The sequence below is a fragment of the Apiospora hydei genome (genome assembly GCF_038363865.1).
Source record: "Apiospora hydei strain CBS 114990 chromosome Unknown utg000007l_segment0_segment0, whole genome shotgun sequence".
Lineage (NCBI taxonomy): Eukaryota > Fungi > Ascomycota > Sordariomycetes > Amphisphaeriales > Apiosporaceae > Apiospora > Apiospora hydei.
The window spans coordinates 4,183,200-4,195,701 of record NW_027117366.1 but is presented as its reverse complement, the minus strand read 5'-3'; the positions used below and the strand labels follow the sequence as shown (position 1 = coordinate 4,195,701).

The window sequence follows — 12,502 nt, the reverse complement described above, 5'->3', positions numbered from 1 at the left end:
GCCACTGGTGCAGCCGCGCGAACACGCCCATCTCTGCACTTTTGGAGAGGCCGCATGCAGATTGAGGAGACCAAATGCCTGCGGCCGTAGGTGGCGTCGCGTATGGACCGGCTGGGGAAGTCGGAGTAGTCGACGAGCTGGAAGAGGCGGCCCGAGAGGATAGCTCGCAACTATGACATTGCGTCCGGGTTTGATCAAGGCGGGATATGTAAGCGAATGAGGCTATTCCGTCATGCCATTCTACCACTGACCGGTGGGATGGGTATGCACGTAGACAGCTGAGAGCTAGTTTACTTATGCTAGTAACTAACCTGCATCTCGACCTGGCCGGTTGGGTCATGACTAGTGTCCGAGGCCATATGTAAGCTCGCGGTAAGAAGTCTGAATAAGTTAGCTTCATCACCAAACGCCGGAATAAGCGGCGTGCATAAACCCGGTAGGGCGATGCGGGCTTGCCACGTTTCCTGGATAAGGCGGTGTGGCCAAGCAGGACGACTTGTGCATACTTGGTGGGGGGCAGGAAATGGGAGGAGGAAGAGGATTGCTCAGCTAGCTTATTAATAACGGCGATTGCAAGCTGGTGACATAGTATTGCAACATGCTGCATGATGCCAAGCAGCGAGAAGCAGTTTCGGAGCCCGACTCGGTTTGCGGCAGCATAGTTTTACTGCACCTAAAATACCTAGCCAGCGATGCAGGCAGACACACATCAATCAATGCCACGCAAGCCCGCGCAGCCGAGGAACCGTCTCGAATCGTGCTACCGCGAGCCTGCCGCTAAGAGGCAGACCGTCTCCAGGCGGTCCACAATTGCGCCCCTCCATTAGCCTCCATTATGCGGTTTCTATAGCGTTCTCTCGCCCTTCTAGGCTGTTATTGGTGCAGGGCTGGGTCAGCATCTTGGCGCTTCTGCGCTGTTGCTGACTAAAAGACAACACCTTTCGAACCTGAGCTCCGGCAGTGGCAGGGAAAACGTAGACACGAATCCCTCATCCATCCAGCATTCTGAGGTAATAGTAGGGGTCCTACCGCCAGCACTACTGTGGAGATGCGAACCATGGGACGGAAAGCCCCCTAACCTCCAAGCAGTATATAGTGCCCGCTTCCCTTTCCTTCCCTATCCCTCCCTCCCCAGTAGTTCGTTTGAAAATAGCCCAAATTCATACCAACCCAACACCACCTTCGATTGTCAACCAGGATACCACCAAACCTTTATTACCACCCTCATCTTCCACTACTACTACATTCAACATGGCTTTCGGCAAGATCTACTCCTACCCCGGCAACTTCCGCGTGCAGCGCGTACGTCACATCCCTCCACCTTCCCCCTGTCGTCGCATTTGTCCATCGTCACATGGCTTGATTGTCATCGATGGTGACAGTGACCGGCAGTCTTATAAATCATCAAGTCAGCAAGCTAACATGAACCCTCCCCAAATGTAGGCGCAGGTCGTGGCCGCCATCAACGGCCTCGAGGTCGAGGTCCCCGCCGACTTCCAAATGGAGTCGACCAAGACCCCGGACTTCCTGTCCAAGTTCCCCATGGGCAAGATCCCGGCCTTTGAGGGCGCCGACGGCTTCTGCATCGCCGAGGGTGCCGCCATCGCCATGTACCTGGCCGGCAGCGGGCCCAAGGCCCAGCAGCTCCTGGGCAGCCCGACGGACCTGCAGAAGCGCGCCCGCATCACCGAGTGGATCTGCTTCGCCGAGACGGAGCTGAACCCGCAGGTCCTGCCCGCCTTCGTCATGTGCGTGCTCAAGTACATGCCCTACAACGAGCAGACGTACACCAACGCGGCCAACAACCTCGAGCGCGCCCTCAAGCGCGTCGAGAAGGCCGTCGAGGGCGGCAAGAAGTTCCTCGTCGGCGAGGAGCTCACCATGGCCGACATCATGGTCGCGGGCCCCCTCTTCTTCGGCCAGGGCTTCCTCATCGACAACAAGATGCGCGAGGCCGCGCCCGGCGCCATCAAGTACCTCGACAGCCTGGCCGAGATGCCCGAGTTCAAGAGCGTGTTTGGTGAGGTCAAGAAGTGCGACACCCGCGTCGCTGCTCCTTAAGTGGAGGGTTAAAAGGATTTAAAATGAATGGTGGGATGGAGACTATGGCGTCGGAATATCAGCACATCTGACTAATACCATCTGTCTATCAAAAAGCATGATGAACTGCAAGCCAAGCGGTGGTAAAATAGGCTATCAAGCCATAGTCGAGAATCCAAAAAGAAGTAAAATGCACATCCCAAGCACCTCATATTTGATCATGTGTGACATGTTACCTGCTATGCACCACCATTCAGATCGTATTGCGATGATACATCTGCCGAGGAATAGCCCATTGGCGACTCGAGGAACCAGTAATTGATAATCTATCTCGACTGTGTCTGCCGGATTGGGTGGCATCAATCTTAACGACTGGAGACAAATTGACTAGCCCGCGTAACATTCCATCGCATCTAAGATCAACACCCGTTTCGATCGTGCCAAGCTTGAAGATTGCTCGGGGAATTACCATTCAGTCGGTACGTTACCTTACGTGCTTCTGTGCCACGTGCCGTTGCAGGGACGACCCCTGATCATCATGGTGCCGATATCTATATCTATTTGACCAGAGAGTGGCACTCAACGGCGTTAAGAGGGTGCTCAAGTGAGAATAGATCACAAGCATCTATTTTCTTCATGGGATCTCCTTCCCTATTTGGATGCATGCGGCGGCGCATCTCCGGTTTGTGTCGGGGGCTGTGATCACCCAGCGGCCGTTGTCTCTATGTACAGCAGATCGTATGCACAGGCAACAGATTGCGAAGATTTGCGTGATAATCGCCCAATTGTAGTCCCAAGATCTCAATCCAAGTGTGCATGTGCTCCTCCCTTGCATCTGTCATGTATGCGCCCGCAACGCTTGTCATACTGCTTGCGTCGTAGAGGGGACCAACCAGAGACCACGTACACGGAGACCCAGCGTCTACCATTGGGCCGGGTCTCTCAAACGACGCTTGCAGAGGATTGACACATTCTAACCTGTGTAGTCCAGGGTAAGTAGTATTCGCCCCCTCCGGCGTGCTGATAGGCCCTACAGGGGTGCCCGCACGTATCCACACCTCTGCGGGTTGCTTACTATTTTGTATCAGGACTCGCTTAATCCCGCCAAGGCCTAGCGGACGCACCTTTCGTGTAGAGAGATACGATGCGGAGTCAGTTAGCCTCATTACCGAACTATTTAATAGATAAAATATGTGTGCGCCGAAAGATGCCCCCTTCAAGCTTTGAATTTCAGAATCGGATGGTTGTTTGCGTTTCTTTGGAAGACAACTGCCGTATAACCTCACCAAGAAGACAAGATCTTCTGATCCGACATCGTCGCCATCATGTCGGTACCAAATCTTTTCGTCTCCGCGGCCCTCCTGGGCATCGTCGCCTGGGCCGCGATGAAGCTCTTCGAACAGTCCCAGCGTCCCGGGCCGTCGCAACCCCTACCGCCGGGCCCCAAGCCGAAGCCCATTATCGGCAACCTCGGGGGACTTGCCGGCCGGGGGAGCGTTGGAATGGGAGCATTGGGCCAAGCACAAGGAGCTCTACGGTAACTAATTATGCTGAGCCATGAGGAACTTTAGGGGAAACGATGCTGATCCGCTATCCGTTACACAGGCCCGATTAGTTCAGTCACTGCGTTCGGCACCACCATTGTCATCTTGAGCACGCTGGAGGGCGCCAAGGAGCTGCTGGAGCATCGGTCCAACATATACTCGGGCCGGGCCCGGATGGAGTTTGGTGGTGAGATGTAAGTTGTTTAACCCATCTGGATAACACCTGACTTATGTGTGATTTTGTTGTATATTGACGTTTCATTCTTAGGTGCGGCTGGAGGGACATGCTCGCCTTAGTGCCCGCGGGCCACGGCATGCGCGCCATCCGCAAGTTCCTGCACGGTGCGGTGGGAACCAAGGCTTCCCTGAACAACTACGCCGAGCTGCAGGAGACCGAGGTGCGCCGCTTCCTGCTGCGCGTGCTCCAGAAGCCCGAGGCTTTGCGGAGCCACATCCAGACGTAAGCTTTTAACGCTTCCTCCCATCCCCTTTTCTCTCGTTTCAGGGGATTTTCAGCACGGGGATATACACTGACTATATTCTGCAACCCTGATAGTGAGGCCGGTGCTATCATCCTCAAAGTTGCGTACGGCTACGAGATCGAGCCGTACAAGGAGGATCCTCTGGTCAGACTGGCCGACGACGCAATGGAACAGTTCTCCAAAGCCATGATCCCCGGCGCCTGGCTCGTGGACATGGTACCAATTTGTAAGTTGCATTCTTGTGACGACAATGAAAAATGCTGTCTCGAAATACCGCATCGGAGTGTAGCTAATAAATTCCTTCAGTACGCCATTTCCCCGAGTGGCTTCCCGGCATGTCGTTCAAGAAGACGGCCCGGGAGTGGAAAGCGACGCTGATCGACCTGGTCGAGCGGCCGAAGGGCCTGGTCCGCAAGCAGATGGCCGAGGGCCGCAACGAGACCTCGGTCCTGTCCCTGGCGTACGAGAAGTCGCCCAACATGAGCGCCGAGGAGGAACACATTGTGAAGTGGGCGTCGGGGGCACTGTACGCCGGAGGCGCCGATACGGTAAGTTTCGTCTGCGCTTGCTCCCATTAAACATCTAGGGACATTCCCGAAGCACCGGATATTTGCTGACAGAAGTCCCCAAAAACAGAGCGTGAGCACCATGTCGACCTTCTTCCTCACCATGTCCCTCTTCCCCGAGGCCCAGCGCAAGGCCCAGGAGGAGATCGACCGGGTCATCGGCACCGACCGCCTGCCGACCCTGTCGGACCGCGAGAAGCTGCCCTACGTCGGCGCCGTCATGAGCGAGGCCCTGCGGTTCCACCCCATCGCGCCCATGGGGCTGCCGCACCAGGCCACCGCCGACGACGTGTACGAGGGCTACCGGATCCCCAAGGGGGCCATCGTCATGTCCAGTCCGTGGTAAGTAATCGCATCTACTATGAACTCCGTTTTGATATTCGGCCCAATTTTCCAAATAGTTCCGAGGACACAAGCTAATCATTTCATATACAGGCTCTACAGCCGCGACGAATCCGTCTACCCGGACCCCGAGACCTTCACCCCGGAGCGGTTCCTCGGCCCCAACCCGGCCCCCGCACCCTGACTTCGTCTTCGGGTTCCGGGCGGCGCGTGTGCCCCGGCAAGCTGCTGGCCGAGCAGTCGGTGTGGCTGACGGTGGCGCACTCGCTGGCCGTGTTTGACATCTCCGGCCCTGGCGGTTCCCCGGTCAGAAGAACGGCAGCAGCAGCAGGTTCTTGGGCGGTATGGTGAGCCACCCGGCGCCGTTCGAGGCGACGATCCGGCCGCGGACGCCCGGGCACGAGGCCCTGATCCGGGAGGTGGAGAGGACGCATCCGTGGGGGGAGAGCGATGCGAGGGAGTTGGGGAATATCAAGGTTTGAGGGAGCCCAAGTTACGAATAGTTGTCACTGTCCATAAAAGGGGTAACGAAGAAGGTTGAGATCGTGTGAGTATTCAATGAAACTGTTGGATATCTACCAAGCACGTATGATATAACAAGACGTTTGTCCCTGAAGCTCTTCCAGCAGGCAAATACGGCGCTGGTCTTCCGTGGGACTTATCAAATCCCTGATGACCGCTCGCGAGATGTTGATGGGGCTTGAAACTGAAATTGCTAAGATTTGGTTGGTTCAAAAATATTAGCCTCGATGCTTTTTTCCTATTGGCGTTGACAGTCAGCGAATCAGCAAATTGGCCCTCGTAGAACTTTAGCCAATCGGACGCGCAATTGGAATTTATTTTTCTCACTCGCGTCAGCACATGTATGTTTTGCTGATAGCTTTCTTGCTATGGCCTAGATCTACGTAACATGGATATTGAGATTCTTGGTGAACAAATCAATCCCATTTAACAATATTCTCCTTGCTCGGTTGTACTTATTCGTGTATCCCGAGTAGAAACGAAGCACACAACAACAGTACGAACACGTGCTGTATGCATCACATTCGTGATATGGAGATGCAAGACATTACAGTGGCGAACATCACGACCCCTGACGGCTCGGATTTGGAAGGCCTCGAGCTTCCCCCAGGAGTCTCGTTGGGAAAGCGAACCGAAAGGAGCACACACTCCGACACGTATCAAGTCCTCCACCACTCCAATGTCGTGCCTTTCCTGGAGGCGCGTGTCTTTGACTTGGCCCCGGAACCCGCCAAGGTCCGGAAGCATCGCGTCCGGTGCATAAGGCGACTCGAAACCCGGAAGGTGCTCGAGGAGACGGTGGGGGATCTGCATGTCGTGGTATTCGTGAACGACGCCTGCGTGGAGGACAGCCCGATGCTTGGGGACGTGGCAGATTGGCTTAGCTCATATGCGTCACGAGTGTTGACCCGTTACGAAGACGTCTTAGCCAGGCAAAGTCATCTGGGCGATCTCTCGGTAGACTCCGGATCTCGACATGAGTCCACAGCTCAAGTTGGCCACGAGTTCGATCGGCAAGAAACCTACCAAGAGCTTATGGGCAGGGCCATGCTGAAACTTCGCGACTTGTTATTTCGGGTGGTCTATGCTATTGCAGCTTGGAAAGTTATCTTCTGTTTCATCGGCATTGCGTATCTGGTTTTCTTCGGCATTGGGATTCTCGGGTGGCTTCTGATGTCGCGATAGTTAAAGGGGTAGCGCAAGTTAACTGGAAGCTTCATTTTCCATAGCCAGGGATATAGAGCGGGCAAAGTGTATAAAGCACTCAATAGTACACGCAAACATAACATAAGTGAGTTCGGGGGAGGAGAGTTCAATATACTACTTAAACTAAAGTGAATTTTGCCAATTTGGTTGAGGCTATTTGTAAAGCAATCGAAAATCAAAAACGCCCGCAGAAGCCTATCGCCCTGAAAACTGTCACTGTTGTTTTTCTTTTCAAATTTTTGTAGCAAAGATAGCCGAGAAAGGACAACAGAAACGAAATAACTCTCCTCCACCACTGATTGGTCCATGAGAGCCTAGGGGGCATCGGCGGCGAGTCTGATCCAAGTAGTAGGACAGGCTGGTTGAATTGAGCTATAGCCCCCTGATTACCTCGGCTCTAACATGGTTCCGTTGGGTCGGCGAGGCCTTGCTTGGCCGTAAGGCGGTCACGAAGTCGTACTGGCAACGACGGCACAGTTGTCCAGACACCAACGGCGTGTTAGATGTCACACACAAGGATACTTCAAGTCGTCCGGTTCCCCTTAGTTCCAACAAATGGTCCTCCGTATGAACGTGCCCACCCCGTGCAAACTCAGCAAGCCATGGGTCGTGCCAATCCGTAAGAACATTGGCGTTCTCGTCCAATGAAAAGAGCAACGGATGAGGACGCACAAATGTCTTCGTGGACCTGGGCCAGTGTCAGAGCTATTGAGCACAGAGGTGCCGCAAATAACTCGTATCTCTGGCTCTGGGTACCTGATGAACAAGATCCACCCAATGGCCGCTTCATCGATTGCGCGGCGACGGCTGTAGTATCGCCCAACTTCCGCGCTCAGTCCACCCTAGTCAAATCTTTCCGGGGCCTTCCCCTCCTCTTTTTGCCACATTCTTCAATGTGGCGGACATGGTCGGCACGTCTCACGGCGACATGGCCACATTTACACCCAAAGACTTGCCCGGCAGCTCGCTGACAATCATTCTTTCGAAGGTGGTCGAGGTATTTGTCCTTCCGGTCTTTGAAACCGCAGCAGCAGGTGTACCCCAGCCCGAAGTGAAGTTGGTCAAAGTGGCGTTTGACATCCCTTTGATCTTTGATCTTTTTGTGACCGGCTCTTCCACAGGACCAACGGAAGTCGGGCCCACTGGGACGATGGCTATTGAAGATATGCTGGACCAGGTCAAGACGGTCAAAGAACAAATTGCAGAGGTCACACTTGATGTTCGGTTGCTGGGGACTCGGAGAAGATGATGATGTCGGCGAGGCTGATGGGCGTGCTTCGATATCGCTCGGGTCTGGAGACGAATGCGGTGTACGATGTTCGTACGAGGATGAGGTGGTGGTCGGAGAAGGTTGTTCAGGTGGATTGGCTGCAGGATTCGGGGACCCTTCAGCCCTCAATGGCTCATGCTCGTGATTTCCCGCAGCAAAGGACTGGTCACTCGAGGCTGACACTTGATGGACGGGGAGCTGCGTCAGCTCCCACAGCCCGGTGCACAAGTCCGAAGGCTCGACCAATACCCCGTCACAGTTGTCATTTCGCACTTGCGCATTGTGGTATACGCCCAGTTGAAGGTGCCATTCGAAGTCACACAGGTAACCAGAATCATATGGTTCTATGCGGTGATCATGGCGGGCACTTGAGATGGTGCTAGTGCCGAGACGAGCCCCGGCACAAGCTCCTTCCTAAGTGTGTTTCCAAAGAAAAGACGTGTCGCGTTACGACACGAGAGAGCGCTCTCCAAAAAGGAGTTGGAAGTGTTCAGGCTCCACAACTTTCGTCGCACAACAAAATGTTGCCTGGTACGGACGGTCGCGACTGCGACGAACAAAGTTGAAGAGAAGAAGAAGGAGAGGAGGAGGAGAAAATACTGATGCGCTTTGGAATGAAGGGCCATTGGATCAGGCTGTCAGCGTCATTGGGCCTTTTGCCAAGACGGCTCTGAGACCAGGGCGCTTTTTCTCATTGGCTAGATACAAACCACGCTCAAGGATACTTGATGTACGGTGTGTCCCACCCCCAAGCACCAGAGGCCAATTTGTTGATTGGTCTGTAACATGCATGACAGATTATGCGGTTCGAGGGTGGCATTGTTGATCCCTTATCGTTGCATGTACGTGCCCCTGACCAAGGAGAAATTTGGCCCTCCCCGTAGCAGACAATCAGGGCGTAGATACATGAATGCAGGTACTGGAAAAGATAATTAGCATCTGACATCTTCCCAGGGCCAATTTGGTGATTGAGTAGTCTCCCGGTATGCTGGACATACCAAGTCATACGTACCAGACCTCTGTCCATACAGAGAATTGGCCCTTCATCAGTTCATAGAGTACTAGTCTCGAGAGGCAACAGCAAAGCAATGTATGCCTTAGTTGACCAGGAAATATGTCACCGAGAGGGGATGAAGTAATCGCCTTGAATACGTAGAGACATTTACATAAAGCTCAACTTAGAACCAGCGAATATGATCATGCCTACACCATAATCGTCCAAATCTCAACACATATTTCGGTCTGCCATTGTCCTTCAATGCTGGCTGGTATTCTTTACTTGGTCCTCAAACGCCCAGCAGTTTCCCTTTACCTTTCTTGTCTTAGATAACTTGAAAGCCGCCTGTTTAATACAACGTATAAACACTTGACCTACTCAGGTTCATCTGTCGACTTTAAGCCAGTTTCACATTCGAAATGGGTCACAAGTTGAGCGAGTACCCCCAGCGCAAGGGTGACCGTTCTGCTGTAGACGCCAAACCTCTCAAGGCAAAAACGAGAAAGGATGATGGTAAATATATTCCGAAAGCTCCCCTTTGGTTGAGCCGACAGACAGCGGTTATCATCAAGCTAACGATCTCACTCCGGAACCAGGGGCTATGATGACACGGTGGCTGGCAGAAGGGAAAAGGATGAGCCATGGAACGCCCTTACCCTGAGCGCAAGCACACAGGCACAGGACCAGAAAGCAGGTGGTGCCGCCGACAGAGGTTGATATCAATCGGCAAAGGACATACTGGTGCACTTCTCCCTATGAGTGAACAGGGACAGTTGAGCAGTCAAAGGATACATGTTTGAGAGCTTTGTCATTGTGGTCATTGTCAAATAGTCAGCTTTTCTCATGATGGAAACCAATACTGGACCGCAGTAAATGCAACATTATTTCTAATACTCCTCTCCAAGTAGCCCTTTTGGTTTATACCAGCTTTGGCTAATGTAGGGAACAATGTAGCTCATTTGCTCCGGTTATTACACTGAACTATGTATATACTCATGACAGGTACTGTATGCTTTCCCATACCTTTCAAACACCTTCGGGAAATTCGTTGTAACAATAAAAACTCAAAGCTGTCGGTTCATAGCCACTCCTCGGACAGCGGCCAACGACAGTTTACAAAATATTAGAAAGTTGATATTGCTTCAGGGCATCTTACAACTAAGACCGGGCGTGAATAATGACTCCTTCACCACGGGAGCATCATGGCTGACCTGTGATCTCAAAATTCCTAGTCAGTTCCTCATTTCGAGCACAAATCGCGAGCTAAATGTTTCCCTAAGGCATTGCGGTAGGGGTTGTGGCTGAGTGTTGCAAGTAGCAGGCAAATGTACTGTTCAGGGATGGCAGCTTTGAATAGGTAATGTTTTGGCCTGTACAATTGGGTGATTAGGAACATTGGCTATTGTGCTAAACGGAAGTGGTCCTATTCTTGTACAGCCTAATGGTAATCATTTATACACGCCCCATTGATGCGATTGGGACAGGAAGGTGACCCCTTAAGATACATGTATGCTTTCATCGAGTACGCCAGTGATGATATACAAGCCCACGAAGATGAAATGAGGCCCAGAATTTCTATCTCGATAATGGTACAACTGGCGCCCCCACATCTTCCTCATCCTCCTCCCAATCCTCCTCGTCCTCCAGCTCCGGCTCGCCGAAAATGGCCCGCCAGATACGGCCCCACATGCCCTTCTTCTGCCCCAGCCCGAGCATGATGACGACCGGCAAATGCCACACACTCGCCCAGAACAGACCCTTGGCGCTGCCCTGGAACCCGTCGCACTTCCAGAACCGGACCGCCTCGCGCGTGAGCCAGATGTTGACGGGGAGACTCGTGGCCGCGAAGCTCCACTCCGTCACGCCGACGGCGCAGAGCCCGAAGCAGATGGGGAAGAAAGCGAGGCTGTACCGCAGCGCCACCCGCCCGTTGCGCGCCGGGTTGACCCACGAGAGCATCTGGTGGCCCGCGGCCTTGTACTCCTCCCGGATCGACCACGACAGCGCCATGAAGTGCGGGAACTGCCACGCGAACAGCAGCGCGGCCATCAGCCAGCCGCCGATGGCGTCCCGCGTGAGGAGCAGCTCCTGGAAGGAACCTGTGCCCGTCGCCGACTCGCCCGCCGCCGCGGCCCAGCCCATGAGCGGCGGGATTCCTCCGACGATGGCGCCGACCCACGTGTTGAGCCAGTGCATGCGCTTCATGGGTGTATAAACTCCGGCGTATAACACAATGTTCGCCGCGCCAAGGAAAGACACTGTCGGATTGACGCCGAAAAGCAACGCGCCAACGCCCGTAGCGCCCGCAAGAACGGCGAACATGATGGCCTTGCGCTGGGTCAACAGGCCGCGAACGAGGGGTCGGTTGCGTGTGCGCGACATCTTGGAGTCGGTGTCGGGCTCGTAGATCATGTTGAGGGCGTTGGCCGAGGCCGAGCACAGGGCGGTGCCCGTCGTCAGGAAGGCGAGGGTGAGGGGCGACAGGGACGGGGTGTCGAGGCCGATCGAGGGCGAGAGGAAGTCGGGGACGGGGTAGAGGGCGTAGGAGGACATGGCGGTCAGGACCACGAGGACCGAGAGGCGCGGCTTCGAGAGCGAGAGGTAGAGGGACAGCTGGCGGCGGAAGGAGTTGGCCGACTGCTTGCTCGCCGACGTGGTCAGGGCCGACGAGGCATCTTCGGTGGGCAGCGAGCCATCTGAAGGTGCCGAGGGTGGTGGGGTTGAAGCAGACCCAGGTGTAGATGCGGCGGCAGCGGCGGCAGTGCGTTTGGCGGCTTGTCTCCGCCGATGCGGCAGGTCCTGATTTATGTGGGAGGTGGCATGGGTCGAAGGATTTATGGTGGTGGTACGACTCGGGCCGCCGTCATCTGCTATTGTTGAGGCGGACGCTCTCGAGGCGCGGCCGTCTGTGGATGTGGGCAAAAAACCATTGGAAAGGAAGTAGCCCGTCTTCAGGCGCGAGGTTCGCGGGGCTATCGCATTGCGAGGGGCGAAAGTCTGACTGAAGGGTCTCGAGGGAAGCTTCCGGCTGCTCTCCTTCGTGATGTTCAGGCGGCGGCTGCAACTCCAACAGACGTTCTCGAATGCGCTCAGACGGATCGCGTTACCGGCAGGCCGTAGGGTCATGATGACCAGCAGCGCATGTCGCCGCAGCTGCTAGCGATTGATCTTGTCTTGTTGACTGATCTGTCAGCACGGCTGGGGGAGACAGAAGAGCGACGGCGAGGTTTGAGAAGTGCGTGCGTAGGATAATTGTCATGGGCCTCGGGTGCCGAATTTAGCACTGTACTCTACGGAGTAGGTACTGTCAATTGCATTGCCATTGAGCGGCCAGGATTCAAAAATTAGTGACGACGGAAGCCCAGTAATTCCGCCCGAAGCAGCAGCAATTGGGGCTGCCCGCATTGGAAATCCAGCCATCCCAGAACTCCCAGAACTTCCCCAGCTCGAGTTTCAGTGGGCCCAAACCTCGACTCCAGTTGCATCAACACCACGACTACTTCATCATTGTCTACTTCTTGTCTAGCCAACTG

At 54.4% G+C, this 12,502-nt stretch overlaps 5 protein-coding genes across 5 annotated transcripts; 4 read left to right on the top strand and 1 right to left on the bottom strand.

Annotated features, from left to right (window-relative positions):
- Positions 1 to 1,251: 1,251 nt before the first annotated feature.
- On the top strand, positions 1,252 to 2,061 carry PG997_010449 (glutathione S-transferase; the record flags this gene model as incomplete). Its single annotated transcript, XM_066814764.1, has 2 exons — positions 1,252 to 1,302; positions 1,444 to 2,061. The coding sequence occupies 2 exons, from the start codon at positions 1,252 to 1,254 to the stop codon at positions 2,059 to 2,061; spliced, it is 669 nt and encodes a 222-aa protein (XP_066666726.1).
- A 1,304-nt stretch (positions 2,062 to 3,365) lies between these two features.
- Positions 3,366 to 5,158, top strand: PG997_010448 (cytochrome P450; the record flags this gene model as incomplete). The annotated part of the gene is made up of 7 exons (XM_066814763.1): positions 3,366 to 3,577; positions 3,656 to 3,778; positions 3,853 to 4,044; positions 4,141 to 4,292; positions 4,373 to 4,614; positions 4,703 to 4,974; positions 5,068 to 5,158. 7 exons carry the CDS (start codon positions 3,366 to 3,368, stop codon positions 5,156 to 5,158), a joined length of 1,284 nt encoding a protein of 427 aa, XP_066666725.1.
- Positions 5,159 to 6,027: 869 nt separating this feature from the next.
- PG997_010447 (uncharacterized protein) lies at positions 6,028 to 6,681 on the top strand (the record flags this gene model as incomplete). The annotated part of the gene is made up of 1 exon (XM_066814762.1): positions 6,028 to 6,681. One exon carries the CDS (start codon positions 6,028 to 6,030, stop codon positions 6,679 to 6,681), a length of 654 nt encoding a protein of 217 aa, XP_066666724.1.
- A 925-nt stretch (positions 6,682 to 7,606) lies between these two features.
- On the top strand, positions 7,607 to 7,951 carry PG997_010446 (uncharacterized protein; the record flags this gene model as incomplete). The annotated part of the gene is made up of 1 exon (XM_066814761.1): positions 7,607 to 7,951. The coding sequence occupies one exon, from the start codon at positions 7,607 to 7,609 to the stop codon at positions 7,949 to 7,951; it is 345 nt and encodes a 114-aa protein (XP_066666723.1).
- A 2,593-nt stretch (positions 7,952 to 10,544) lies between these two features.
- PG997_010445 (Protoheme IX farnesyltransferase) lies at positions 10,545 to 12,095 on the bottom strand (the record flags this gene model as incomplete). The annotated part of the gene is made up of 1 exon (XM_066814760.1): positions 10,545 to 12,095. One exon carries the CDS (start codon positions 12,093 to 12,095, stop codon positions 10,545 to 10,547), a length of 1,551 nt encoding a protein of 516 aa, XP_066666722.1.
- Positions 12,096 to 12,502: the final 407 nt, after the last annotated feature.